The sequence below is a fragment of the Mesoplodon mirus genome, assembly GCF_964341445.2.
Source record: "Mesoplodon mirus genome assembly, chromosome: 11".
NCBI lineage: Eukaryota > Metazoa > Chordata > Mammalia > Artiodactyla > Ziphiidae > Mesoplodon > Mesoplodon mirus.
The window spans coordinates 78,456,438-78,482,263 of record NC_138987.1 but is presented as its reverse complement, the minus strand read 5'-3'; the positions used below and the strand labels follow the sequence as shown (position 1 = coordinate 78,482,263).

General features: G+C 38.4%; 1 protein-coding gene across 1 annotated transcript in view; it reads right to left on the bottom strand.

Annotated features, from left to right (window-relative positions):
* OVCH1 (ovochymase 1) overlaps positions 1 to 25,826 on the bottom strand; it is a gene marked incomplete at both ends in the record, with an annotated part of 86,092 nt that overhangs the window by 40,921 nt on the left and 19,345 nt on the right. Inside the window, 10 exon segments of the mRNA XM_082635329.1 lie at positions 2,498 to 2,593; positions 2,924 to 3,080; positions 9,531 to 9,685; positions 13,275 to 13,470; positions 13,899 to 13,971; positions 20,374 to 20,554; positions 21,644 to 21,718; positions 23,466 to 23,618; positions 25,106 to 25,199; positions 25,449 to 25,505. Coding sequence (XP_082491455.1) covers positions 2,498 to 2,593; positions 2,924 to 3,080; positions 9,531 to 9,685; positions 13,275 to 13,470; positions 13,899 to 13,971; positions 20,374 to 20,554; positions 21,644 to 21,718; positions 23,466 to 23,618; positions 25,106 to 25,199; positions 25,449 to 25,505 — 1,237 coding nt within the window.

The window sequence follows — 25,826 nt, the reverse complement described above, 5'->3', positions numbered from 1 at the left end:
TCTTGGGTAAAATGATCATCCCATTTAATGTGTCCTACTTTTGTGAAATGAGGCTGTAGAAGTATAATTTAAACAATAATTACTTAAAATGACTTTTAACTGAATTTTAAAAATTTCTTAGAAAATGCACAGTGGACTGCATTACATCCTCTAATCCCAGCCTGTTTTCATTTTTTTCCTTCTTTGAGATGCAACTGAAGATCTGTTCCTAAAAGCTTCATTGACTTCACTGAGCACTTATCTTGCTGGGACAAATGATTACATTTATGGAGCTTGTCACTGAGATCAAGAAAAGGAACTGAATCATATAAAGTCATGAATTCCCAAACACTCACTATTTTTTGTAAATGGGGTAACAATTTCAAAAAACCATTGCTAAGATTCATTCATTCCCTTGTGTAAAAAGCAGGTGGTGGGAGTGGGTAGGTGTTAAATATGGCAGAATCCTAACACTTTTTCTCATAGAATATTCATAGAAGTAAAACAATACAATACCCTTTTATATGTAAAACTTTGGAAGTTCTTTGGTATGCATAAGTATTTCTGAACACATACAAATGAGAAATATCTTCTCTGCATTTTAACAATGTTCATTTTCTAATAGTCTGAATGGGACAGTTCAAAGAACACACTTGATGGTCACTACACCACAACACTTACTGACCCTCATCATGGGTCATACCATCCCTATTCTAAGTGCTTAACATGCATTAACTTACTTTGGCACTCATTGAAATTATTCAGTTAAGCCATCAAAATCATTAGGTTTTATGATCTTAAACCTAAGTCTGCTTTCCATCTCAACCCCAATTCCAGATTTAATTTAATCTAAATATGACTCTTTGACTCTTGTTTTGACTCCTGACTCTTGTGTTGTCAGAACGTACCACCCATAACTGGTCCCTGAGTTACTCCACTTCATTCCTAGAAGATTTTAGCAGTCATTTTCTCCAACACTATTCCTACCATATATCTTGCTGATTTCAATAGCCATACAGACGATGATTCCAGCACTGAATCTTTTCAGTTTCTCAACTTTCCTCCAATGATCTTGTCCTTCACCTGACCTCATTCACTCCTCCAAAGGGTCAGCCCCTAGAGACCTGGTCATTAGCAATAACTGTAAGCCTTACATAAACTCAATTTCAAGAACCACCATCTCCAACCACAACCTTCTATTTTTCAGCTTACACCAACACTCCTTCACCTTTTGAGACTTGTAATTCATCTATTCCACCACCTTTTCTTGTTCCTTAACTTTTCATCCTTGCTTCACTCTTTTCCTAGCTTAAATTCCAACCATCCATCATTTTAATCTCTTCCTCATACACACTCTCAATTCCCTTATACTCTTGTATACTTGGAAAAACCCACTGTGATTGAATCTACTCTCCACCTGGGCTGCATCTATGTGGTATGCCTCAGTGTCTCCAGAGGAAAACATACAACCAAACTAACTGATTAGTCTCCCTCTAAATTTATGATCATTCATCTCAGAGGCTTTTATGCTGCCAAACAATTCTATGACATTTTCGTATTCCACACACTTGGTCACTTTTTTCGAGAACTGTTTACTACTTTCTCCTTTTTCTCTCAAAACCCACAGAGCCTCTCCCACAATCCTCTGTTTCATGTGCTAAGAAAATATAAGCAATTAGAGGAGAACTGCCGTTCCCATTCCCACATGTACCCATACAACAGCAGCAGTGCCTAAATATTCTGCTTTCCATCTGGCAACTATGGATAAACTGCACTTTGCTCCTATCCAAGACCAACCCTTCCACCTGGACACTAGATCTCACCCACTTTCTTCTACTGAAGGTCCTCACTCTAGCAAGTCTCCCCCTTCTCCCTTGCATCCTTTTCAATTTTCCTCCAACTCTTTCTAGTTGTCTATTGGGCTTGAGTGTATATGGGAGTGGATGGGGCAGAGATGGATGAAAAGGGAAAGATCCTGACCATTTGGAAACCAAGAATGATGGTATCATGGAACTTTTATCTTCTTATAAATCTACCACAGACATCTAAATCTCCAGTTCCTTTTTGCTTTTAACTAAAAATAAAAATCCTATTAGCAAACAGACACTGACAAGTGGGGGAGAATTAAGAGAGACACTAACACTGATACTGGTCTTGGTCATCTAATATCCAGAGTCTTTATCTAGCAAGATACCTGAAAGCCTGAGGGCCTTTGTTCATGTAGCAATAAATAGCTCAGAGGTCAGAATAATTCTGTGAACTTCTCCAAAATTCAAGCACTGTTCACAACCACAAGACTTTTTAAAAAAATTTTTTACCTGCAACAGCTGTAACTATGGGGTAGAAAAGATCCCTAGACAGTAACAATAACAACTCTCCTGTCTTTCAGCTTAAACTACCAACCAGAATGAAGACACAGTTTATGGTATTCCAAAGAAAATTAGTGAACCCAGATGAAAAATGCTTTTTGCTAAATTCTTACTAGCTATATTAATGGCATAAGATGAACATCTACTACCTGGCCCAGATGCACTGTCTCTTGAAGGTGTGGGTGGTGGCAATTGTGGTCTTGTTAAGATTTTGCTTTCTTTATTTATCTGAAGTAAAACAGGACCTGCATCTGGGGAGAACATGTTAAAAGTAAATAAAGATGAAAGCCAAAGGACAAAATGTAGTCTGTTCCAGAGCAGATTTTTTTTCAAAGAGAATGCAAATCTAGGATTAAAGCAGCCTCAGGAAATGTCAGTTTTACCATAACTCTGCCTAAGGAAGAACTTATTCTTACAGAATTTTAACGTGTATTTTAATGTGTTTAGAAACTAAAATAAATAAAATACTATATTATGGTCTTCTCTTTCATAATGCTGATTTCCACCACTCTCACCTCTCCCAAACCCACCTAAAAAAAAGAGGCACCTTTTTATAATATCTGAAAAATATTTACCTTTGATTCTGGATTGAATCCAGTCCAAGAAGACACTCACCCTGGCAAATACGCCTGGCTTCCTTGGCTGGGGACAGCTGGCTCCCCAGCTGACAATGCCATAGAGGACAAAGGGAGCTTTTTCATGTTTACATACTAATGGCCCACCAGAATCTCCCTGAAACACCAAGAAAACATGTTCTAAAATTGCTTTAATCAGAACTACTGCTTTCAGTTTTGGAACAGGAATAATCAATAATTTATTCATAATATATTTCTTTAATTTCTTAAAGATTTATTTTTATCAATTTGTATACCTTAGAATACTTAGACTTAAATAAATGAAATCATGAATAAAAGAAATGAAAGAGGAGACATTACAACTGGTACCACAGAAATACAAGGGATCATAAGAGACCACTATAAACTGAAAAATTGGATAAACTTAGAAGAAATAAATTCCTAGAAACATGCCACCTACTAACACCAAATCAAAAGGAAAAAAAAATCATAACAGACCAATACAAGAAAGGAGATTGAATCAATAATCAAGAACATCCCAACAAAGAAAAGCCTAGGACCAGATGGCTTCACTAGTGAATTTTACTAAACATTTAAACAAGAATCCTTCTCAAAGTCTACCCAAGAACTGGAGGAGGGAATACTCCAAAGCTCATTTTATGAGGTCAGCATTACCCTCATACTAAAGCCAGAAAAGAACACTACAAAAAAAGATAATTAGGCCCATATCCCTAATGAACATAGATGTAAAAATCCCCCCAAAATACTAACATAATGAATTCAACAGTATATTAAATGGATCAATCACCATAATCAAGTGGGATTTATTCCAGTGATGCAAGGGTGGTTCAACATATGCAAGTCAATAAATGTGAAAGTTAAAAATCGTATCATCATCTCAATAGTACAAAAAAGCATTTGACAAAATGCAACATTCTTGCATGATTAAGAACTCTCAACAACTTGGGTGTAAAAAAAACATACCTCAACATACAAAAGGCCATATATAACAAACTCACAGCTGATATTCTACTCAACAGTGAAAGGTTGAAAGCTGTTCCTCTAAGAGAAGGAATAAGACAAAGGTGCTCACCCTCACCAGGCCTATTCAATATAGTCTGAAAATCCTAGCCAGAGCAATCAGGCAAGGAAGTCTTTTTATACAGAAAGTCTTAAAGGCTCCACCAAAAACTGTTAGAACTTATCAATGAATACAGTAAAGTTTCAGGATACAAAATGAACATATAGAAATCAGCTGTGTCTCAATACACCAACAGAACACACACACACACACACACATATAAAAATCCCATGTACAATAGCATCAAAAGAATAAAATACTTTGGAATAAATTTAACCAAGGAGGTAAAAGGTCTCTATACTGAAAACTATGACTTTGATGAAAAAATTAAACACCCAAAGAAATGGAAAGATATCCCACATTCATGAATTTGAAGAATTAACATTGTTAAAATGTCCACACTACTCAAAACAAGCTATAGATTCAATGCAGTCCATATCAAAATTTCAATGGCATTTTTCACAGAAATAGAGAAAAACAATCCTAAAATTCACATGGAACCACAAAGACCTTCGCATAGTCAAAGCAATCCTGAGAAAGAACAAAGCTGGAGGTATCACACTTCCTGATTTCAAAATATATTACAAATTTATAGTAATCAACACAGTATGGTGCTGGCATAAAAACAGACACACAGACCAATGAGACAGAATTGTGAGCCCAGTAAAAACCCTCATTTATATAGTTAACTAATATTTGAAAAAGGAGCAAAGAATACTCAATGGGGAAAAACTAGTTTCTTCAATAAATGGTGTTGGGAAAACTGGATAACCACATGCAGAGGAATAAAATTGAACCCCTATTTTACACCACAAAAATTAACTTGAAATAGATTAAAGACTTAAACATAAGACCCCAAATGGCAGAACTTCTAGAATAAAACATAGGGAAAAGCTCCTTTGACTTTGTTTTTGGCAACAGTATTTTTGGATATGAAACCAAAAGCACGAGCAACAGGGCCAAAAATCAGTAAGTGGGACTACATCAAGCTAAAAGGCTTCTGCACATCAGAAGAAACAATCATCAAAATGAAAATGCAACCCATGGAATGGGAGAAAATATTTTCAAACCACATATCTGATAGGCGGTTAATATCCAAAATTATAGAACTCATACAAATCAATAACAAAAAAATGCAATTTATAAATAGGCAGAGGATCTGAATAGACATTTTTCCAAAGAAGATATACAGATGGCCAACAGGTACATGAAAATGTGCTCAACATCATGAGAATGCAAATCAAAATCACAATGAGATATCACCTCATACCTGTTTGATCAGCTATCATCAAAAAGACAAGAAATAAACAGTGATTACAAGGATGTGGAAAAAAAGAGAATCCTTTTGCACCATTGGTGGGAATATAAATTCGTATATCACTGTGGAAAATAGAATTAAAAATAGAACTACCATATGATACAGCAATCCCAGTTCTGAGTATATAGCCAAAGGAAATAAAAATAGGATACTGAAGAGGTATCTGCACCCCCATGTTTACTGCAGCTTTATTCGTATTAGCCAAGATATGGAAACAACCCATTTTTCTGTAAAAGGATGAATGGATAAAGAAGATGTATGGAGTATATGTGTGTGTGTATTATATATATATATATATAGAGAGAGAGATAGATATAGATATGTCTATATGTATATTTGTTTACTTATTTGTTTATTTATTCAGCCATGAGAATACTGAATACTAAAATGGAATATTATTCAGCCATGAGAAAGAAGGAAATCCTGTCATTTGCGACAACATGGATAATCCTTGAGAACAATATGTTAAGTGAAAAGTCAGACAGTGAAAGACAATTACTGTATGATATCACATATACATGAGACCTAAAAAATGGGAAAAATGGGAAGATGCTGGTCAAAGGGTATAAACTTCCAGCTGTAAGATTAACAGGTTCTAGGGACCTTATGTACAGCATGGTGACTGTAGTTAACAATACTGTATCGCTTACTTGAAAGCTGCTAAGAGAGTAGATCATAAGTGTTCTCAGCACAAGAAAGAAATGATAATTATGTGAGGTGATGAAGGTGTTAACTAACCCTACTATGGTAAGCATTTCACAATACATAAGTGTATCAAAATCATTACATTGTACATTTTAAATTTATAAAATTTTATATGTCAATTATATCTCAATAAAGCTGAAAAATAAAAAAACCAAGCTTTAAAACATAGGATATGTATTTTTTTTAAGATAGTCTTTCTGATTTTTTATCAGGGCTTTTTTTTTTTTTGACACAAATGTACTTAGGACCAAACTAAACCTTTAATTTAATTGTCTTTTTATAAAATAAACTGAGCTGATAACATATTTGAGATAAGTGTTTATTTTATATGAAGAATTTCACAGGAGAAATCCTGAACTGGGAATAGGAGACAGATTCTTTAATCTGTAATGTAGAACAATTAACATTTTCTCTGGGCCTAATTTTTTTCCCACATAATTTAAGATTATACTTAGGAGCCCCTCCAGTTTGAAAATTGTCTGATTTGTCAAATCCGGTGTTTTTTTATTCACTCATTCATTCAGTACGAACACATACCCAATATAGAATTTTTCAGTCAATTACAAACATTTTGTGATACAGAAAGAGCCTGTCTAATTTATCTTTTATGGTCAGCACTTATTACAGGGCCTCACACATGGTAAATCTTCAAGAAACAAATGGTACCTACTGATTATTTTAAAAATTATTCGGTGCCTACTGTGAGCCAGGCATTCTGGAAAAGAATATAAACAAATTAGATGGTGATAATAGCCATAAAGGAAATACTCAGAGTGAAAAGTTGAGAACAATGGTAGCTGTGTGTACGCTTACACGTGCATGTATATATTTGTAGTTTCAATAACATTTGAGCTTGTACATGAAAAATAAGGAGGTGGATTTTCAAAAACCTGGAGGAATAGCATTTTAATGCAGAATTAATATCTGGGCTAAGGCCCCAACTTAGACAAGGATGTGGCAAGTCTGAGGTCAGAAGGCAATCGATGTGGCTGAAAAATAGTAAGCAAGAGGATAGAAATAAGAACTAGACTGGAGGGCTTCCCTGGTGGCACAGGGGTTGAGAGTCTGACTGCTGATGCAGGGGACACGGGTTTGTGCCCCGGTCTGGGAAGATCCCACATGCCACGGAGCGGCTAGGCCCGTGAGCCATGGCTGCTGAGCCCGCACGTCCGGAGCTTGTGCTCCGCAACGGGAGAGGCCACAACAGTGAGAGGCCCGCGTACCGCAAAAAAAAAAAAAAAAAAGAACTAGACTGGAAAAGTCAGCAAGAACAAAACACGTATCACTCTGTGAAGACAAAGATCAATGGTAGGTCAAAGAACTTGAGATTATAAAAAAAATCTAAAATTTGTTGTGAGCAAAGAACCACTGTGTATCTGAAACTCCCATGTCTCTGCATTCCAACATTCTGTTGTTCACCTTCCTGGATGAGAAATTACATTAGCAGGTCCATTACCCCTGAGTATACACAGGAGGGTAAAAACCCTTTTTTTGGGTAAAAACCAATTACCTGATAGAAATATTAGAGTCCGTTTCATCAAAGCAAGTTTCTGAAGTCACCCTTTTAGTAATTCAGTTTTCTTTATAAAAGAAAGCTAGCCACATCTAGTCAGAATCTCTCCTATTTTCCTTTTTTTGTAGTGGCTGTAAATTTGGTCATACTACAGCGAAAGTGACAGCTGGATGTAGCTGAAACAAATATAGGTACCAACCGAGATTATGGTATTTGGCTCACCTCTGACATGGACCTATTTGCTCTCTTGATAGATTAAGCTCTTCCCTTAATGTTACATGCTGTTAAACATGACAGGGACAGCAGAGCCATTTGTAATTTTTTTGATGTGAAAAAGAAAGAAAAACCATCCTTCAAAAGGGGGAGAATGAACACATTAATTCAGAGTACTTTTCTATTGGATTTTTATAATATAACAGTAATGTCCTCTAGCAGATGGTCCTCTAGCCCTTCTCATATTCCTCGGACCTTCCAGTCTATGACGGCTGTGTGCCTGAGGGCCCTTGCCCTGTCCACCCCAGCCATAAGGCAGCTCAGACTGTGGGAAATGCTCCCCTGCAGCCCTCCAACCGTGACTCTGGGGAAGCTCCCTCACCCCTCCAAGGGGAGGGGATAAACATACTGCGTGTGTTTTGCATCACTGCCAGAGTTTCGCTGCAGGATTCAGCTCAGTCCCTCCCGTGGTAGTTGGCTTCATAGCACATTAATAGCACATCAATAGATGGGCTGCCTTCCCTTCCCTGTACCACCTCCTCACATTTCTACCAGTGATATTTGTACTTTCTGAGCAGACTGTTGCCCTTGAATCCTCCTCTCAGAGTCTGCTTCTGAAGAATGCAAATTACAATATGCAACATAAAACAGAATTTGGGTAGTGCTTGACACAAGGAAAGGGTTTAACTACACTGAATTTATATTCAATGTTAAGAGGGGACCTCCTTCCTTCTCTCCTCATTTTTTCCAATGGAAAGACTTCTATCCAGATTAAAGCCCAGTTTTCTCCCCATAGGGGTGGTATCCATTGGTTTCTGTTTCTTCATGGCCAGGGGGTTGTGGGGAGCATGGGGGGGGGCAGGGGAGGACTATCAAAAAGCTGCAACTCAAGATTCATTCTTTCTTCCCTCTCTACTCTAGACCAATATGAAATGATACAACAATCTGGAGAAGTGTGTCTGCTCTACAGACCCCAACTTTCCCTTAGGCAGGCTGCCTCAAGTCCAGACTACTAGGTGTTCAAGGTGGGCTGCTTAGTGTTGGAAACACTTTTTGGTTCCATACCTAAGGCATATTCCTCAGTCGGCTTTGTGGATATTAAAGCTGGTGTTTTGTAATCCTTCTGCCCATATCCTGTCTTTTTCTTAGTTGATTCTGGACTTGCCAATAGCATGCTTGCCCAACTGACATGTGAATACATCTGCACAGCTTCGTGCCTCTAGGATATCACTAAAATTAAACTACTGCTTTGTGATTTGTTTTCTGCTGCATATGAAAACCACTTTTTCAAAGGTTCTCATTTTCTTCATGATTATCTTATTTTATTCTGTGGTAGAAAATTAAGTGCGAGTACCCAGGAGTTTAGTAATAATTTGAAACAATAAAACTCTTGAGGCATAAGTAGGATACACTAATTTATAATCCGTATTTGCTCGTTCCCCTTTTACCAAAGCTTTAAGTATATCTGAACACGTCTTCCCACCTGCAGACCAGTTCAGTGGTGCTGCCCTCTCCTTCTCATGGGCTCCTCTGTGTACCCTCTGCCCCTCTGACTGATGGCTGCTTCTGTCTCCTCTCTGCCATCTCAGCAAGTTTGAACTAAATATTTCACTCTTCCTGTTGTCCTACTGGCTTTCGAGTAGGGGTGTGACATGATGCTGCAGGCACAGGCCAAGATGCTTGTCTGTGGCTTTGAGAGTAGATTCTTCCTGTCTAAGGAGAATCTCCAACAGATGACAGCTTCCTATCTTCCTCTGCAAAATTAGAATCCTCTCACCTGACCCACATCTTTCCCTCCAGATGCTGCAAAGCCAGCACAGATCATCTTCTCTGTAATCCCTCCTGGATGGGCAGAATAGTAAGTGTGTTCGCAGACCTCTCTTTCCAACACGAGCACTTGAATCTGCTGTAAGCGACTCGCTAGGCCACCATCTAAGAAATAGAGTCCGAGAGACAGCTTGATAATGAAGTAAACAACAAGTGGTGTTAGAGAAATAGATTTAAGTTCAGACTTGCTCTACACCGACACAGCTGCCATCATTTGGTTTTGCCTAAGCTGATACAGAATTCTGAATCCAAACACAGTGTTTTGTGCAGGGCATCTTTATTTCCAGATGTGACATCTTGGTGAAGAAAATCCATTGGCAGGAGAAACAAGATCAGAAACACTTATTTTCTAGCTTAATTCTGATTTAAATGTTAGTGTTTCAAATATTGCTGTTAAGAATTCAGAAAGAGAAACTCAGTAAGATATGAATTGGTATCACAGATAATTTATATTATAAATATATATGTTTATATATTTTTACAGGTACAGTTGACCCTTGAACAACACAGGTTTGAACTGCACTGGTCTACTTATACTCAGATATTTTTCAATAGTAAATACTGCAGTACTACACGGTTTGTGGTATGTAGGGCTGACTATAAATGACACTTGAATTAACCCCCGCATTGTTCAAAGGTCAACTGTAAATATTTTACGTAAACATATAACTACGTAACAATAATATATTTATATGATTTCCAGTTGTAACAGGGAAGAGCCAAATCAGACTACATGTTGGATCTGTTTCTTTTTCTTTAACCTTTGCTTTCCGCAGCTTTTGTTCACTGAAAGGATACTGTCTGTACATAACGGCCTGCCTCGGGGAACCCTGCCCCTCTGCCTGGATGTTAAAACAAAGCGCCTTTGCTCGGGGGAGCATCCGGACCCTGCCCACCTGTGGATGGCGGCAAGAAAGAAGGAATTAACACATCCCCTCCCCGAGGCTGGCTATTCCAGGTGATGTTTGCAAAACTTAAGGCCATTTTACTTTACTTCCTCATCTCCTCCCCCTCTCTGTGCTATAAAAGAAACTGGCATCCAAACCCCATAAGATGGTTTTTCAGAGACACTTAGTCTGCCGTCTTCTTGGTCTGCAGGCTTTTCGAATAAAGTCGTATTCCTTGCCTCAACGCCTCGTCTCTGATTCGTTGGACTGTCGTGTGGCGAGCAGAGTGAGCTTGGACTCGGTAGCACTCATATAAAACAAAACCATATTTCTCTTGTTCCTTTACTATCACTGAGGCCTAATCTCAACTCTAATTTAAGATGACACTGATGATGAGCACTAAAGAATTTCTTCTCCCGCCTGGCCCTCAGGCAGGTCTATGTTAACACGTGTTCTGCGTGACTTATTCTATCACTTTAGATTTAGGACTAATTAAAAAAAGGTAAGTTCAGTATTTGATAGCCCTATCACTTTTTGAAAAAAATTCATAAAAATTACTTTACATTTATGTAAATAGTATCTTATTATATTTTATTTATATTTACATTTATGTAAATAGTTCCTTAATATATTATATTTATAAAGCTTTCTACTCTAAGCTATTAATACTCACAACAGCATTGTGAGGTGGGCTGTCACACTAATCTCACACATGAAAAAGCCAGCGCTCTGAAGATTTAATCACACAGCACCTATGGGACAGAACTAGGACCTAGCCAAGGTCCGACTCTAAATCTTATTTTTTTTAATGTAGTAATTTAATACATAGATAATTTAATGTATTTAAAATCCTCTTTTCAGGGACCATCCCTAACAACGTTGCTTATTATCATGTCTCAAAATTGAGAACTTGTTTTCTTTCTGAGACTAAAAGACTGAATTCACCTTTTATAAAACTGTAACCACCTCCGTCGTCTGGTGGTCATGGAGTTGGTGAAGGTTGAAGATGTTAAAGAACAGGCACATTTATTCAAGGGCTTTGAGGCCAGTCAGTCAATAAACATTTACTGAGTGTTTCCTCTATGCTAGATCGATGCCGAGTCCTGGGGAGAGAGCAGTAAATTAGGCAGAGATCTGCCTTCAAGAGGCTCCCGCTCTAAGGGGTGGGATGTAGAAAATGATTCCGTAAAATATATCAAGTCTGTTTATGTGCAAGGAGATGATAAAACCAGGTAGTACAGAGAGTGAAGGAAGGATGATCCTGCTAAAAGAAAGGGGTCTGAGAAGATTTGAGTTGAGGATGGAGTAATGAGGAGGGGCTGTGAGAAGACTGGAATAGGAGTGCTCCGGGGCCAAGGAAACAAAGCACAGAGCTTGAGAAAGAAAGAAGACACAGGTCAGCTAACAAGGGGACAAAGGAGGAACTGAGGCTGGAGAAGTATGGGGAGGTCCAGTGCAGAGCCTTCAATGCTGGGCTAGGAGTTCAGATTGTATTCCAAGTGTAACAAATGAGCCATTCAAGGTTTATCAGCTGAGCCACACTGATTTTAAATCCCACTTTTGATATTTATTAGCCATGGGATTTTAGCAAATTACTTAGACTGCAGGGCCATAATCTCCTCATTTGCAGAATGGGAGGATAAAATCTCCTCATATGGTGGTTGTGAAGATTTTAGAAAAATGCAATTTGGCTGCAGGTAGACAGCAAGCTGAGAACATGAATACTGTATGAGGTCAAAGATATCTCACCTCCTTCAAGCTCACAGACTTTACCATTATTTTTTTTAAAATTGAAGTATATTTAATTTATGATGTTGTGTTAGTTCCTGGTGTATAGCAAAGTGATTCAGTTTTATATATATATATATATGTATATATTCATTATAGTTTATATATAAACTATATATAGTTTATATATAAACTTTTTCATTATAGTTTATTACAAGATATTGAACTTAGTTCCCTGTGCTATACAGTAGGACCTTGTTTATCTATTTTATATATAGTAATGTATATATGTTAATCCCAAACTCTTAATTTATCCCTCCCCACCCCCTTTACCCTTTGGTAACCATAAGTTTGTCTTCTACATCTGCAAGCTCACAGACTTTAAATGACATATAAACAGAAGGAAAATATAAAAGAAAATAATTTTATACAGTGAAAAGAAGCAGGACACAAACATCAACCCATTCAGATCTTTCAGTATTTCACTATGGCTTTAAGAACTCTAGAATCTAGCCCAGGGGTCCTCAAACCCCAGCCAACAGGCCAATTTCATGCCAGGCCCTAACCGAAGCCTATTTATTACAAGCCTATTTATTACATCCCCAAGCCTATTTATAACAATCCATGAACTAATTATGATTTGTACATTTTTAAATGGTTGAAAAGAAAATCCAAAAAAGAATAACATTTTGTGACAAGATTATTGTATAAAATTTAAGATTCATGGACAAGTTCTGTTGGAATACAGCCACATCCATTCTATAACATATTGTCCGTGGCTGCTTTGTGATACAATGGCAGATTTGAATAGCTGTGACAGAGACCACATGGCTTACAAGGCATAAAATACTTCTATCTGGCCTTTCACAGATCTAGCCTACCTATGATTAAGTCACCCTGATGCAAAAATATAAAACAGTTCATTCTCTAATTTGATGAGCTTTACGGCTACATAAAACATGGTTGCAATCTTTCAGAAGGAAGAAGGGCTAAAGCAGATACTACTTGATATCATTTCCATGACACATTCTCAAAACTCTCAACCAGCAGTGATGTTTACGCAAAAGCAAAATGTGTACCTTCACTAACGCTTCCCCATCCAGTCACAACACAGATCTCAGAGGAAAACAGAGGCTCTGTGCTGTGTGGGAGACACACTGGCCTCACCACTGAGTTGAACTCCAGAGCAGAGCTCAGCTGTATTAGGGCGATGTCAGAGTCAAAGGTCAGTCTGTCAAAGTCTTCGTGCACCACGATGTGTTTGGCCCTTCTCACCTGTATTGTTAGCAAGCAAGAGATTACAAGTCAAAGTCAATGAGTTGAACAACTTCCTTGTATACTGGTCCAAAATAATCTTAAATCTCTGCATTTCCACACGTCAGTAATGAAGATGACTTTGTACTAAATTAAAAAGGGCAGTCTCTATTAATAATTTACAGGAGTCCATGCACCGCTTTCTGAGGACTGGTGGTCCTGGAAAAACCAGACTATGGTGGACCTGTGTACATGGGCCTGAATTTGCACTTCCTGACTCACCTCACCTAATTTTCAGATTAAATGTGATCTCAAATGGTATCTTTAAATGTTGGTATAAATGATAAGTATATGAGGGCATTAGGGGATTAATAACTACATGTTTTAGCTAAATGTATTCCCTGGCATGTGACAGTTTAGGCAGAATAACCATTAAAAACATTTCTCACTTGCTCAGTTGGTTCCTTCAAGGTTCTGTCATGGTCTCCAGCAACAATGGTCCACAAGAGCGGATTATTTTTCCTAGAGAGAGAAGAACAACAAAAGTTTGACATGAAAACACATTTTTCACCATTTGGTCTAACCCCATCTGGCCCTACCAACATGCACTGTTCAGTTCAGTCAGGGGCCACCCACTACCCTGTCTGGCACCTTTGTGTAACCAGCAATGCTACACTCTGCCTCCTGACCTACCTGAGGACAAGTTCCTAATTGTGTATCTTTCCCCCTTCTTTTGGCCATAAAATGTCTGTGGAGCCCTTATCAAATATCACCAAAGACTATTTTTAAGTTAAGAAGGAAAAAAGAAAAGTTAGAGCTTATTTTAATTTCATAGTGGCATTAGGAATGCATGAAAAAATTTACATTCATAATGAGGTCCATGTTTTACTGTTAAAAGTATCCAAACATTATATTACAGGAACCAGAATTGATGAAACTCAGGTTAAAAAGGAATTTGTCAATTCAAAACTAGGTAAAATTCACATATAGTGTTAGAGATCAGGGCACTGATTCCTTTTAGAGGAGTGATTATTGGGAGAGGCTGAAGGGGGGCCCCTACTTTGTTTCTTGATCTGGGTGCTGGTTACATGGGTGTTTGCTTTGTGTAAATTCCTCTAACTGTACTAAAGATTTGCACACATTTGATATACTTCAAAAAGATGTTTAAAAATTTAAATGTACATCCATTAATTTGCCACATCAAGATCTCCAGGGCTTCTCTGGTGGCACAGTGGTTAAGAATCCACCTGCCAATGCAGGGGACATGGACTTGAGCCCTGGTCCAGGAAGATCCCACATGCGTGGAGCAACTAAGCCTGTGCTCCACAACTACTGAGCCTGCACTCTAGAGCCCGCGAGCCACAACTTCTGAAGCCCACGTATCTAGAGCCTGTGCTCCACAACAAGAGAAGCCACCACAATGAGAAGCTCGCGTGCTGCAACAAAAAGTAGCCCCTGCTTGCCACAACTAGAGAAAACCTGCGTGAAGCAATGAAGACCCAATGCAGCCAAAAATAAATAAATAAAATTTAAAAAAAGATCTCCAGTTGAAAAAATATCCAAGTAAAGAGTCTCTCTCTTGCCAGAAATACACTGTCACTTCAGCTCGGAGATTAATTTTTCATTTTTCAAAACTGTTTCTTCAGTAAAATTTATTGAAATTATTTTTCAATACACTTTATTCAAAGGAGATGTTTCTTAATACACATAGGCATCTTCTCTCTAGTCATAACCATGCTCATTTCAATTTCTTGCATGATGAGTCTGACTCATTCATGTGTTTCAATGTGCCTTTATTAAGGGAACTAACTTAGGTAAAGTGCCTGGCAAGTACTCTACAGATGGTAAAGACTCCATAATGGTAGCCATTTATTATTATCATTGTTATTATCTGTCATGCACTCTAATGGAAGAATCAACTTTATTTTCAAAGTCACCCTCTAAATCATTACTTGGTAGCAAATTAATTTATTTCTTAAAGCTGTTACCAAGCTGCTGTCCTAGAATCATACCCCTGCCCTTCCCTTGAAAGGAAACAAATTGCTCTTATCTAAGTCTCAGGAGGAAGCTGCAAAGAGAAAAACAAGAACTGGTTAGACCCAACTAGGCCCAAGATGGCGGAAGATTTGACTTCCACTAGACCTTGGACCTCATTATACACTCATTGTAATACAACAGCTAAATGATGTACCCACCAGCGCCATGACAGTTAATGGTTGCCATGACAACACTGGAAAAGCCCATACAAGAACTGAAAAGGAGAGCTGCATCAGTTCCAGGTCCAAACCACACCCTTGTTCTTGGATAAGTCATGAATATTCCTCCCGCTCTTTCCAATTCCCTCCCTTTTACTTCGACCCTCCTATATATATGGTATCTCCATCAGAATTGGGTTAAGAAGTTGAATTTCGAACTAAATTCCCACTTCTCCATTCTTCTGCCATTGAACAAAGCTTCTGCTGTCTCAGTCTCAGCATTGGTTTCATGATTGGCTGTGTGAATCCGAGTGGAAAAAGAACCTCCTGGCTGAGACAAGGGGTGTCCCGGCATGTGTCCAGGTGACCGATTTGGTGACAAATTCATTCTACCTTTTTATACAGAGACTAGTGTCCACAATACAAAGAAATAATAAACATCATGGTAGAGTTGATAATGTAGCTCACAATCTCTAGTGAAGAAATTGTGCACAGTCATCAAATATCCTTTTATTTGGTAGAGAACACTGTAAAAAGCATATGACAACACAACGTACACTTTATAAAGCAACAAAGCCTGAGATTTCTCCAATATGGGACAATAGCTGAAGGTATCAATTTATGAATTTCACTAGCCTTTCTTCCCACTTGCCCATGATCAAGCTTCATTTCTTGTATCCTTATGGCCTTGTCCCCAGTACAACAATGGGACATGTATCACTTACTGCAACAGGAGAAGAAAGTGTAACTGATAAATTACAGAAAGGGGCTGAAATTGAAAAACCGCTGATTTAGGTCTGAGACAGAAAGATTCCAATGCACAATTACAAAGTGAGTTTAGTGCCCTAAAGTAAGTTAAAAATCCCACATGAGCATGAAGACCAGAGTGGAGTCAGCAAAATAAGAACACACCAGGTTTTTCCTAAGGATAGAACAACATTACCCAGGAACTTGTTAGAAATATAGTTTCTCTGGCCCCACACCAGACTTTAAGTCAGAAACCCTCCAGGCAATTCTGAAGTTTGCTAAAGTTTGAGAACTTATATTAAGGGTAACCAGTGCCAGGGACAGTAGTATATGGGAGGTGATACAGTGTTGTTGTCAGTCGTCCTTATGGTCTTTGGAGCACTACCCAACAATGCCAGCCAGCCTGGCACCTGGTGACCTTCAGCAAAAATGATGTCTATCTCAGCTCCCAGATTTTGCACACTTCCTCAACTGGCTCATCCCACATGGCAAACCTGCCTTCTCAGTGGATTTGGATACTCAGAAGCCCCCTTCTATGGAGGATGGAGCCCTGGATGTTTATAAGATTGATGAAGATGAGGCAGCGAGAAGCAAGTCCTTGAAGGAATCAGCTGAAGAGTTCCCTAAAGGCAAGGCATGAATGGAACATACTACCTCTGTTATACCAGCATATCAAACACTTCTGGGGTAAAGATCTATATAGGTCAAGCTTCAAAAAGATATTTTTGTGGTCAAGTAAGTTAGGCAACTATGGAAAGTTAAAGAAAAAATGAGGTGCACAGACATTTTTCATATCAGTATAAATACAAGGCACAATGTTTTGTGCAAAAAATTATAATATACTACAAAATACATTTAATGTGCATAAACATTAATGGAAAATCAGATAATTAAAACATTCTTAATATTGATTACTTCCAGAGAGGCGGAATGGATTAGTGAAACGGAGAAGGTAGTTTAGATTTTACCTGATAACTTTATTTAACTGCCTTTTAAAACAAACATTATTACTATTTTAATAAAATTTTACAAAGAAACCAAGAAGGTTCACTAATGATATTGGACACAAGTTCTTTTTGTGGTTAACTTAAATGGTTCACAAACATTTTTAGCTGACTCTGTTTATTAATCTCAACTGACTCATCAAGTTGAATATTCTACCTTGTGAAGAATGGTTTGCTGTGGTCTATATCTTGCTGCAAGGAGTCATGGTCCATGACATAAATTCAGGAACAGACTGAACTATTTGACAAGGGAGTCTGCCAAAGCTTCTTCTGTGCCTCTGGTATCAATACTAATAGCTGTTTTCTCCAATGCATTAATTTTCACTAATTAGTCAGCTATAACTGAGGCTTTTCCATGGTACATAAAAATGCACTTTGATAGAATTCTTATAAAATGGCTTCTCCAAGGGCAGGAGGTGCTAGAATGAACCATGTGGTACTGGATTGAGTTGGAAATATTCGCATGAACTCATGTTTACTTTAATATAGGTACAGATAGATAAATATGTTTATATAAGTGAGTTAGTATGCATACTTACATTTTCTAGCTCTTTCAGCTAAGAGGGCCTAGAAACAATAACACCCTAGTGGCAAGCAGGGTGCTCAGTACCCAGATCTTGACTTCTCATGCCATTCTCCAATAAAATGAACCAGGGCTCACGGGAGAAATGGCTGATTCTAGGACTGAGAGTGGAATATATAAGATGAACCTGGAGCATCCTGTAGTATCACAGAGGATGGGGGCATATCAAAAAGACAAGAAGCCACTCTGAAAGAACTCACAGTAGTCAAAGCTGGAACAATTTGAGCAACAAAATAAATATACAGTATTTATAAAAATAAATATTTTCAAGTCTGCACTGGTATAAATACATGATCTAATAAATAAAAGGAAGAGAAGAGGTAAATCTCCCATACAGAAGAATTTCAAATAACTTTTGTAGGAAACTCTGTGCTCAAGAAGGTGGAGCTTAATGCCCAACTGTTTGAGTGTGGGCTACCCTTAGCCACTTGCTTCCAAAGAGTAGGTAAGAATGGGGGGAAGATGTAACTTTACAGTTGGGACACCTGGCAAACACTGCCTGGGCCAGTGATGGAGGTTAACGTCATCATTGAAAAGTCATGTTGACCGCCTGTACCCTTGATATGATGTGATAAGAAGAGCATGTTGCCTCTGTGTTCCTCCTCCCCCAAATCCAAAATCCCAGTAAAACCATGAGAAAAACATCAGACGAACTCAAACTGAGGTACATTCTACAAAATACCAGATGAGTACTCCTAAATACTGTCCAGGTCATCAAAAACAAGGAAAGTCAGTGAGACTCAGAGCCGAGGGGAGGCGAAGGAGACAGGACAACTAAATGCACCTTGGTGTCCTGAATGGCAGAGAGAACAGCAACTACACAGACCTTGAGAAAGGAACAAGCACAGCATGTTTGAGGAAGGGGGTGGGTCCACTGGGGACAAGCAGAGGAGGGGTCAAGATGGAGTCAGGGACAGGGAAGGGTTCTGGACCTTGACTGTACATTGGAATCATCTGGAGAGTATTTATTTATTTATTTATTTTGAAATATAGTTGATTTACAATGTTGTGTAAATTTCTGCTGTACAGCAAAGTGATTCAGTTATATATATATATATATATATATATATATATATATTTTTTTTTTTTTTTTTTTTTTTTTTTTTTTTTTGTGGTACGTGGGCCCCTCACTGTTTTGGCCTCTCCCATTGCAGAGCATAGGCTCCGGACACGCAGGCTCAGCAGCCATGGCTCACGGGCCTAGCCGCTCTGCGGCATGTGGGATCTTCCCGGACCGGGGCACGAACCCGCGTCCCCTGCATCAGCAGGCAGACTCCCAACCACTGCGCCACCAGGGAAGCCCTATACATTCTTTTTTAAAATATTCTTTTCCATTATGGTTTATCATAGGATATTGAATATAGTTCTCTCTGTTATACGGTAGGACCTTGTTTATCCTTGGGAGTATTTAAATATACAGTGTCCAGAACCAACCCACAAGTGATTGCCTTAACTAGTCTGGACTGAAAATGAATTAATTACAGTTACACACATCCACATCATTTAATCTGTATATGTTATAAAGATAAAAGCAAATCACAGAAGAATATAAACTATAGTTCTTTTACATTAATATCAAAACCAGGAAAAACAAGGCGATATACTGGTTTTAGGGATTCATAGATGTTAAAACCAAAAACAAACAAACAAAAAAAAGCAAAGGAATTATGAACGCAAAATTTAGCATAGTGTTTACCTCTTTGGGAGGGGCACTAAGGGGTTTTGAAAGGAAAGTGTAAAGATCCTTCTTATGCTAGGTAGTAGGGACACAAATATACATTTACTAACTATTCTTTAGATTACATATGTATATTAATGTACAGTTTTTCATATCATGGCATAGTTTACAATTTAAAAACACTGAAAGTTCAGTGATCAAGGTGTGGATTATCCTACTGTGCTCTCCACTGTCGTGAACCATACTTTAAAAGGAACAACACTAAACCAATCCAGGGTAAGGTGCATTGCACGGTGAGGCCTCTGGAATTACAAACAATAGAACAATGAGCATTTAGCTTAAGGATTAAGTTAAGGGCAATGTGAGAGGGCTCTTGAAGCATAGGAAGGACTGTTATGTGAAAAAAGAAAGAGATTGAGTTCTTGTTTTCTGGAACTGCAGTAAATTTAGATCAATAAGTTTCTGCTACAGAGAAGCAGACTTGGGCTTAACATAATCAGAGATCCCTATAAATGGGATGAACAATTTCAAGATTTGATTTGCTTTTTCCTCACTGACATTGTTTAAATAGAGGCTAGGTGGACCTGGGGCAGCAACACTGAAAGGAAGATTCATGCTTTAGAATTAGTCTGGATGATTTTAGAAGTTAGACAATTATATTTATGTCCTAGGTATGGTACATAAATACATTAGTAAAATATCATCAGTCTCACTCACGATTGCACACAATGGGCCGCAGTCAGAATCCAAGTAGAGCTGATGATGGCACCTCCACACTGGTGATTGCCTAGAAACCTCAAACCCACCTGCCATGGCCAGCAGTGGGGGCAGGCTTCTTCCCCTCCTGCAATTCTCCTGGAAAGCCACTGGGGACTAAATGGAGGGATGCCACAGACACCTACAGCAAAGGAGATCAAACTAATGACCCATCCAACTGAAATAATTAAGAACACACTCCTCCCCCAATGGTTTGCCATAGCCAACAGTAGTAATTCCCAAATACCAGATGAGTTTCATCAAGATATAGATTCCTAAGACCCACCTCTGTAGAATCTGATTTTAAAAGCTTGCCTAGATAACTCTGCTAAGCAATCAGGTTTTTAGGTACTGGCCTAAAAAATTATATTTATTCATTCATTTAACAAATATTTATTTAGTGTTTGGTGTTGCCAGGCACTGTTCTAGACATTGGTGACGTATCAATGAATAGCATACTGTAGACAAAAATCCTGGCCCTCATGGAACTTACATTCTAGTAGGAAAATTCTGTTTGTTAGCAAAGGATACAAGGTTCTTTATTATACATCCTGTTTAATCTCTCTTTCTCATTGTATAAAACCATTCACCAATCCCCAAACATACCAAATTGTCTCAGATATCCAAATGCTGTTCTCTTGTCTGGAATACTGCTGTGACTCAGATCAAGTACTATCTTCTCCATGAAGTCTTCTCTGACTCCCCCGTAAGAGGCAGACAATTTCCCCTCTTTATAGCTCCCTGAGCAACTTTCTATTGATATTAAAACCCATCAACTAGAACATATGAAATACATGCATACAGAGCAACGAAAGTTCATAATATTTAACCAGACACTTAAGATTATAATGAAGTTAAAAGTTGCAAGTGTGTTAAAAAAATGAAAACAAAAAAGTTTTGTTTTCACCCTTTGCCCCCAAATGCAAAATCATATTAAACACAGAATTTAGGAAGATATTTTAAATATTAAGTTTGCATAGGAATAAATGCGGACAAGGATTGCTCTCTGTACCTCTTTTTTCCTGTCATAAAGCTTATTTCTTCTTCCCTCTATTTATAAGTCTATACTCAAACCCAAACAGGGTTCTGGAAATTTCACGGGCTTAAATATAAAACTCATTCTTGCTCACTGTGAAGCTATATCAATGCAAGATGAGGCTTCTGTAAAGAGATATCTAGTTAAAGAAGAAAGGAAATTAAACAGATAAGAATCACATGGTCATCAACTCACCATATGGAATATCTTTTGTAGAAGATACAGCATTGGTTTTGGAAGATGATGTTGATCCAATTTTGTTTAAAGAGTCTGCAGAGGAAAAAAATATTAATTGAAAATATTTAGAGTAGCCTATAGTAGCTGACCCTACTTGCTTACACTGGTCAATCATAGAACCGCTCTTAAGTTGATCTAACTGCTACTATCTTTCAAATGTTAAATGCCAGATCCCATACATGTGATTTGGTCGTATATCTCCTAATATCCCTGTTGTACCCTTTTAAGCATTTCCTCCTTCCTTGGCTCCATGAAATTACTCTCTTGGTTTTTAAAAAATATATCTATGGTCAGTCATCTTTTCCCAATCTCAACCTTTATTTCAGGATCCTATTCTTCATTCTGAAAGATATTCCACGAAAGTACTGTTCATAGCCCTATTTTTATTCATTTACATATATATGACTTCCAAATGTCCATCTTCGATCTAAATCTCCTTCCTGAATTCTGGATCTAGGACTGCTAGATCTAGGACTAATTCTAGGACTGCTGGATACCTCCATCTGAATCTCCCACAAGCTCATAAAAATCCACATATCTCAAATGGAATCAATTGATTTTAACAGTCAAGATGGTCTTGTTATGTTTCTCTGTATCATTTAATGACTCTACCATCCATGCAGCCACTCAAGCTAGAATCCTGGAAATGATGCTGGAATTTTTCTTCTTCATATATCTCCTTCTCCACAACATAACTAATCAAGCAATGTCAGAATAAATTCTTACCATGATTTCCTCACTACTCTCCTTGTGAGTGAGTTCACTCCTAACCTCTAATGCCATCTTCTACTTTACCACTAAGGTTTGAATTCTGGCTCCACCTCTTGCCAGCTATGCACCTTTGGGAAAGTTATTGAACTCCTAAGCCTCTGTTCCCTCATCTGTGAAAAGGGAAACAGTATACAAAACCTCTTAGGTTTGTACTGAGGAATAAATGTAATAATACACGTGAAATGCTTAGTCCATACCTGGTACAGGGTGAGTAATCAATAAATGTTAACTAGATATGCTGTCACTGTGGTACTTAACATTTAATGTCCTGTGTCCATCATGATCTAACTCTCGCCTTTTTTATCATTCCCTCCAAAACTCCAACAACGTTGAGGTATTTGCAGTTTTTTTGTACAACATCCATTCTCTTTCACATTAGGGTCTCTGCATATGATATTCCTTTTGTCTGAGTAAAGGCTACTTTATTTTCTAGAATGACTAGAATCATACTAATCCTTCAAAGCCAATCTCATTTCTGAGTTACACTCTCAAATCTGAATTATCTACTTTTCATATAAGGTGCCTTGAATCTTTTTTGATCATCTAGTGGACATAGTTTCTTGGCATCATCTGAAGTACTTCTTCTTTTTTTCTTTTTTTTTTTTTTTTTGCGGTATGCAGGCCTCTCACTGCTGTGGCCTCTCCCGTTGCGGAGCACAGGCTCCAGACACACAGGCTCAGTGGCCATGGCTCACGGGCCCGGCCGCCCCGCGGCATGTGGGATCTTCCCGGACCGGGGCACGAACCCGCATCCCCTGAATCGGCAGGCAGACTCTCTACCACTGTGCCACCAGGGAAGCCCTGAAGTACTTCTTAAAGCACAGGTTCCAGGGCCCCATTCCACATCTACAGAATCAAAATCTTTGGGGGTGGGCCCAGGAATCTGCATTTTAATTTTGCTACCTAGGTGATTCAAGCACCCTAAATTTAGGTAAACGTGGTTAAATTATATTCCCTATAACCATTTTCATAAGCAAAATATCACAATCATACAAGTGTTTATACTCACCTGAGGGTAAAACGCTGAATCTAGCTTTGAAGCGTTGGAAATTCTTTTCACCATCACTTTTTAAATGAATCACCATCATATTACCAGGACTGAATACCCGAGTAGGGTTCAAGATTTCACAAAGCTTGGCTGTAAAAGTTTTAGGGGACTTTGCTTTATAGTTACAAAAAATTAAAAATCAGAAAACAGAGGTAACATCATCCAATTAACATCATCCAATTAATTTTCTTCCAAAAAGTTTTGTTTTCTCCAACTTTGCTTTGTACCCTTCCATTTCATGTGGGAATCAAACACTAGTTTCAAGATAACAATGTACTATAATTTTATCTCGCAGGAAAAACTCTATAGATAGGGCAAGAATATCTGACTTTTAGTATGCATAGAAACCTCAGTTGACTGTTAATTTAAAGACAATGAGAAGAGGTGAATTAAAGAAAATCCCAGAGGCTTCCCTGGTGGCACAGTGGTTGGGAGTCCATCTGCCGATGCAGGGGACACGAGTTCGTGTCCCGGTCAGGGAGGTTTCCACATGCCGCAGAGCAGCTGGGCCCATGAGCCATGGCCACTAAGCCTGCGCGTCGGGAGCCTGTGCTCCGCAATGGGAGAGGCCACAGCAGTGAGAGGCCCGTGTACCGCAAAAAAAAAAAGAAAAGAAAACCCAAACTTGGTATTCCTCCTTCCAAACAGAGCATGGCTACACTTTATGTGATAGGTAACACATCTGAAATCTGCTTCACCTAAACCCCACTCTATATGGGTCCCGATCTGCTGCATCAGGGAACTGGGCTCCCTTCACCTGCCCTGACTATCCAAATAAACATTTCAAAGTTATCTATATTCCTGGTTTCCAACCCACACTACACCTAGCTGAGGGACACATAGTAGGTGTTAAGGATGTGGCAACATGGCCAGAAGGGATAATTTTTCATATGCAGTAAATTGGTAGGTCAAAGCTGAAAGTATATTTGAAGATTTAGTTCAAAAATTAACTTTTAGGGCTCACGTAGAAATTATAGCTTTGAATAATCTTTTTTTGGTTAGTTTTCTTGTACATAAAAGTGAATATTTCAGCAATTGAAGGGATTAATACAGAAAAAAAAGTTTAAAATTTTGCCTTAAATCGCTGTCAAAAATTTACTCAGTGTTAACATTTTCTTTTTTCCCTGGGACCTCCTTTTCACCTTCCAAGTATTCTGAACCATTCTTCAAATTTTGCATGTTTCTATTAAAAACTTTACTGGTAAATCAGTTGAAGTGATAGATTTTTTTTTTTTTTTTTTTTGGTGGTACGCGGCCCTGTCACTGTTGTGGCCTCTCCCATTGCAGAGCACAGGATCCGGACGTGCAGGCTCAGCAGCCATGACTCACGGGCCCAGCCGCTCCGTGGCATGTGGGATCTTCCCGGACTGGGCCACGAACCCACGTCCCCTGCACCGGCAGGCGGACTCTCAACCACTGCGCCACCAGGGAAGCCCAAAGTGATAGATTTTAAAGCTAAAGTTTTATGGCATCATGAGTTTCCAGTATAAGAAATTCATATCCCCACTCTACCTCATGGTATCCAAGGAAGCCAGCCAATGCTCCAACTACTCTGGTTTGTTTCATACTTTTCAAATTAAATTTAAAGGACAGAATGTTACCACCCAACCCATGTTCCTCTTCAGGATCACCATAAATCACAACAGCATGAGTACAGTTTTGGTTAAATTCAATACTAAGGTCTTCAAATGTCAACTGTATAAATTATAAACATAACCAGAGAAGTGGTCAAAGAGAAGATATAAACTTTTAAAGTTTCCCTGTATACATTAAAAGGCTCTCAGTTACACCCTCATATTCCATTGGTAGAAGGGTAAACAACTGCAGCCTCTTTGGAGGGCAATTACTACCAGATTTAAAGACACAAACGCTTTGACCCAGTGAGTCCACTTCTGGGAATTATATACATCCACATCGTCCAAAAACAGTGACACAGGAACATACCAGCATTGCTGGCATGGGCAAAGACTGGCAACGCACTAGAAGTCTGTTAATAGGGAACTGGTGTAAGAAATTAAGGGACATCACACAATATAATTTAATTCAGTTGTTATAAAGAAGCCCTCTGGGCTTATCTAGAAAGATCCTTGAGATATTTTTAAGTAGAGAAAGCACTGCCAAGCAATATGAATATATACGTTTGTAAATGCTCAGAATCTCTCTCTATGGATATTCCAGAAACTTTTCAGTGTTTGATTCCAGGAAGTAGGATGAGAGTTAGATGAGAAGGAGACTTACTTTTTGTTTTAGTCTCTTAAACTGCTAAAACATTTTAAACTACATACAAAGATCCCCTTTTAGAGTTAAAAAAAAAAAAAAGCA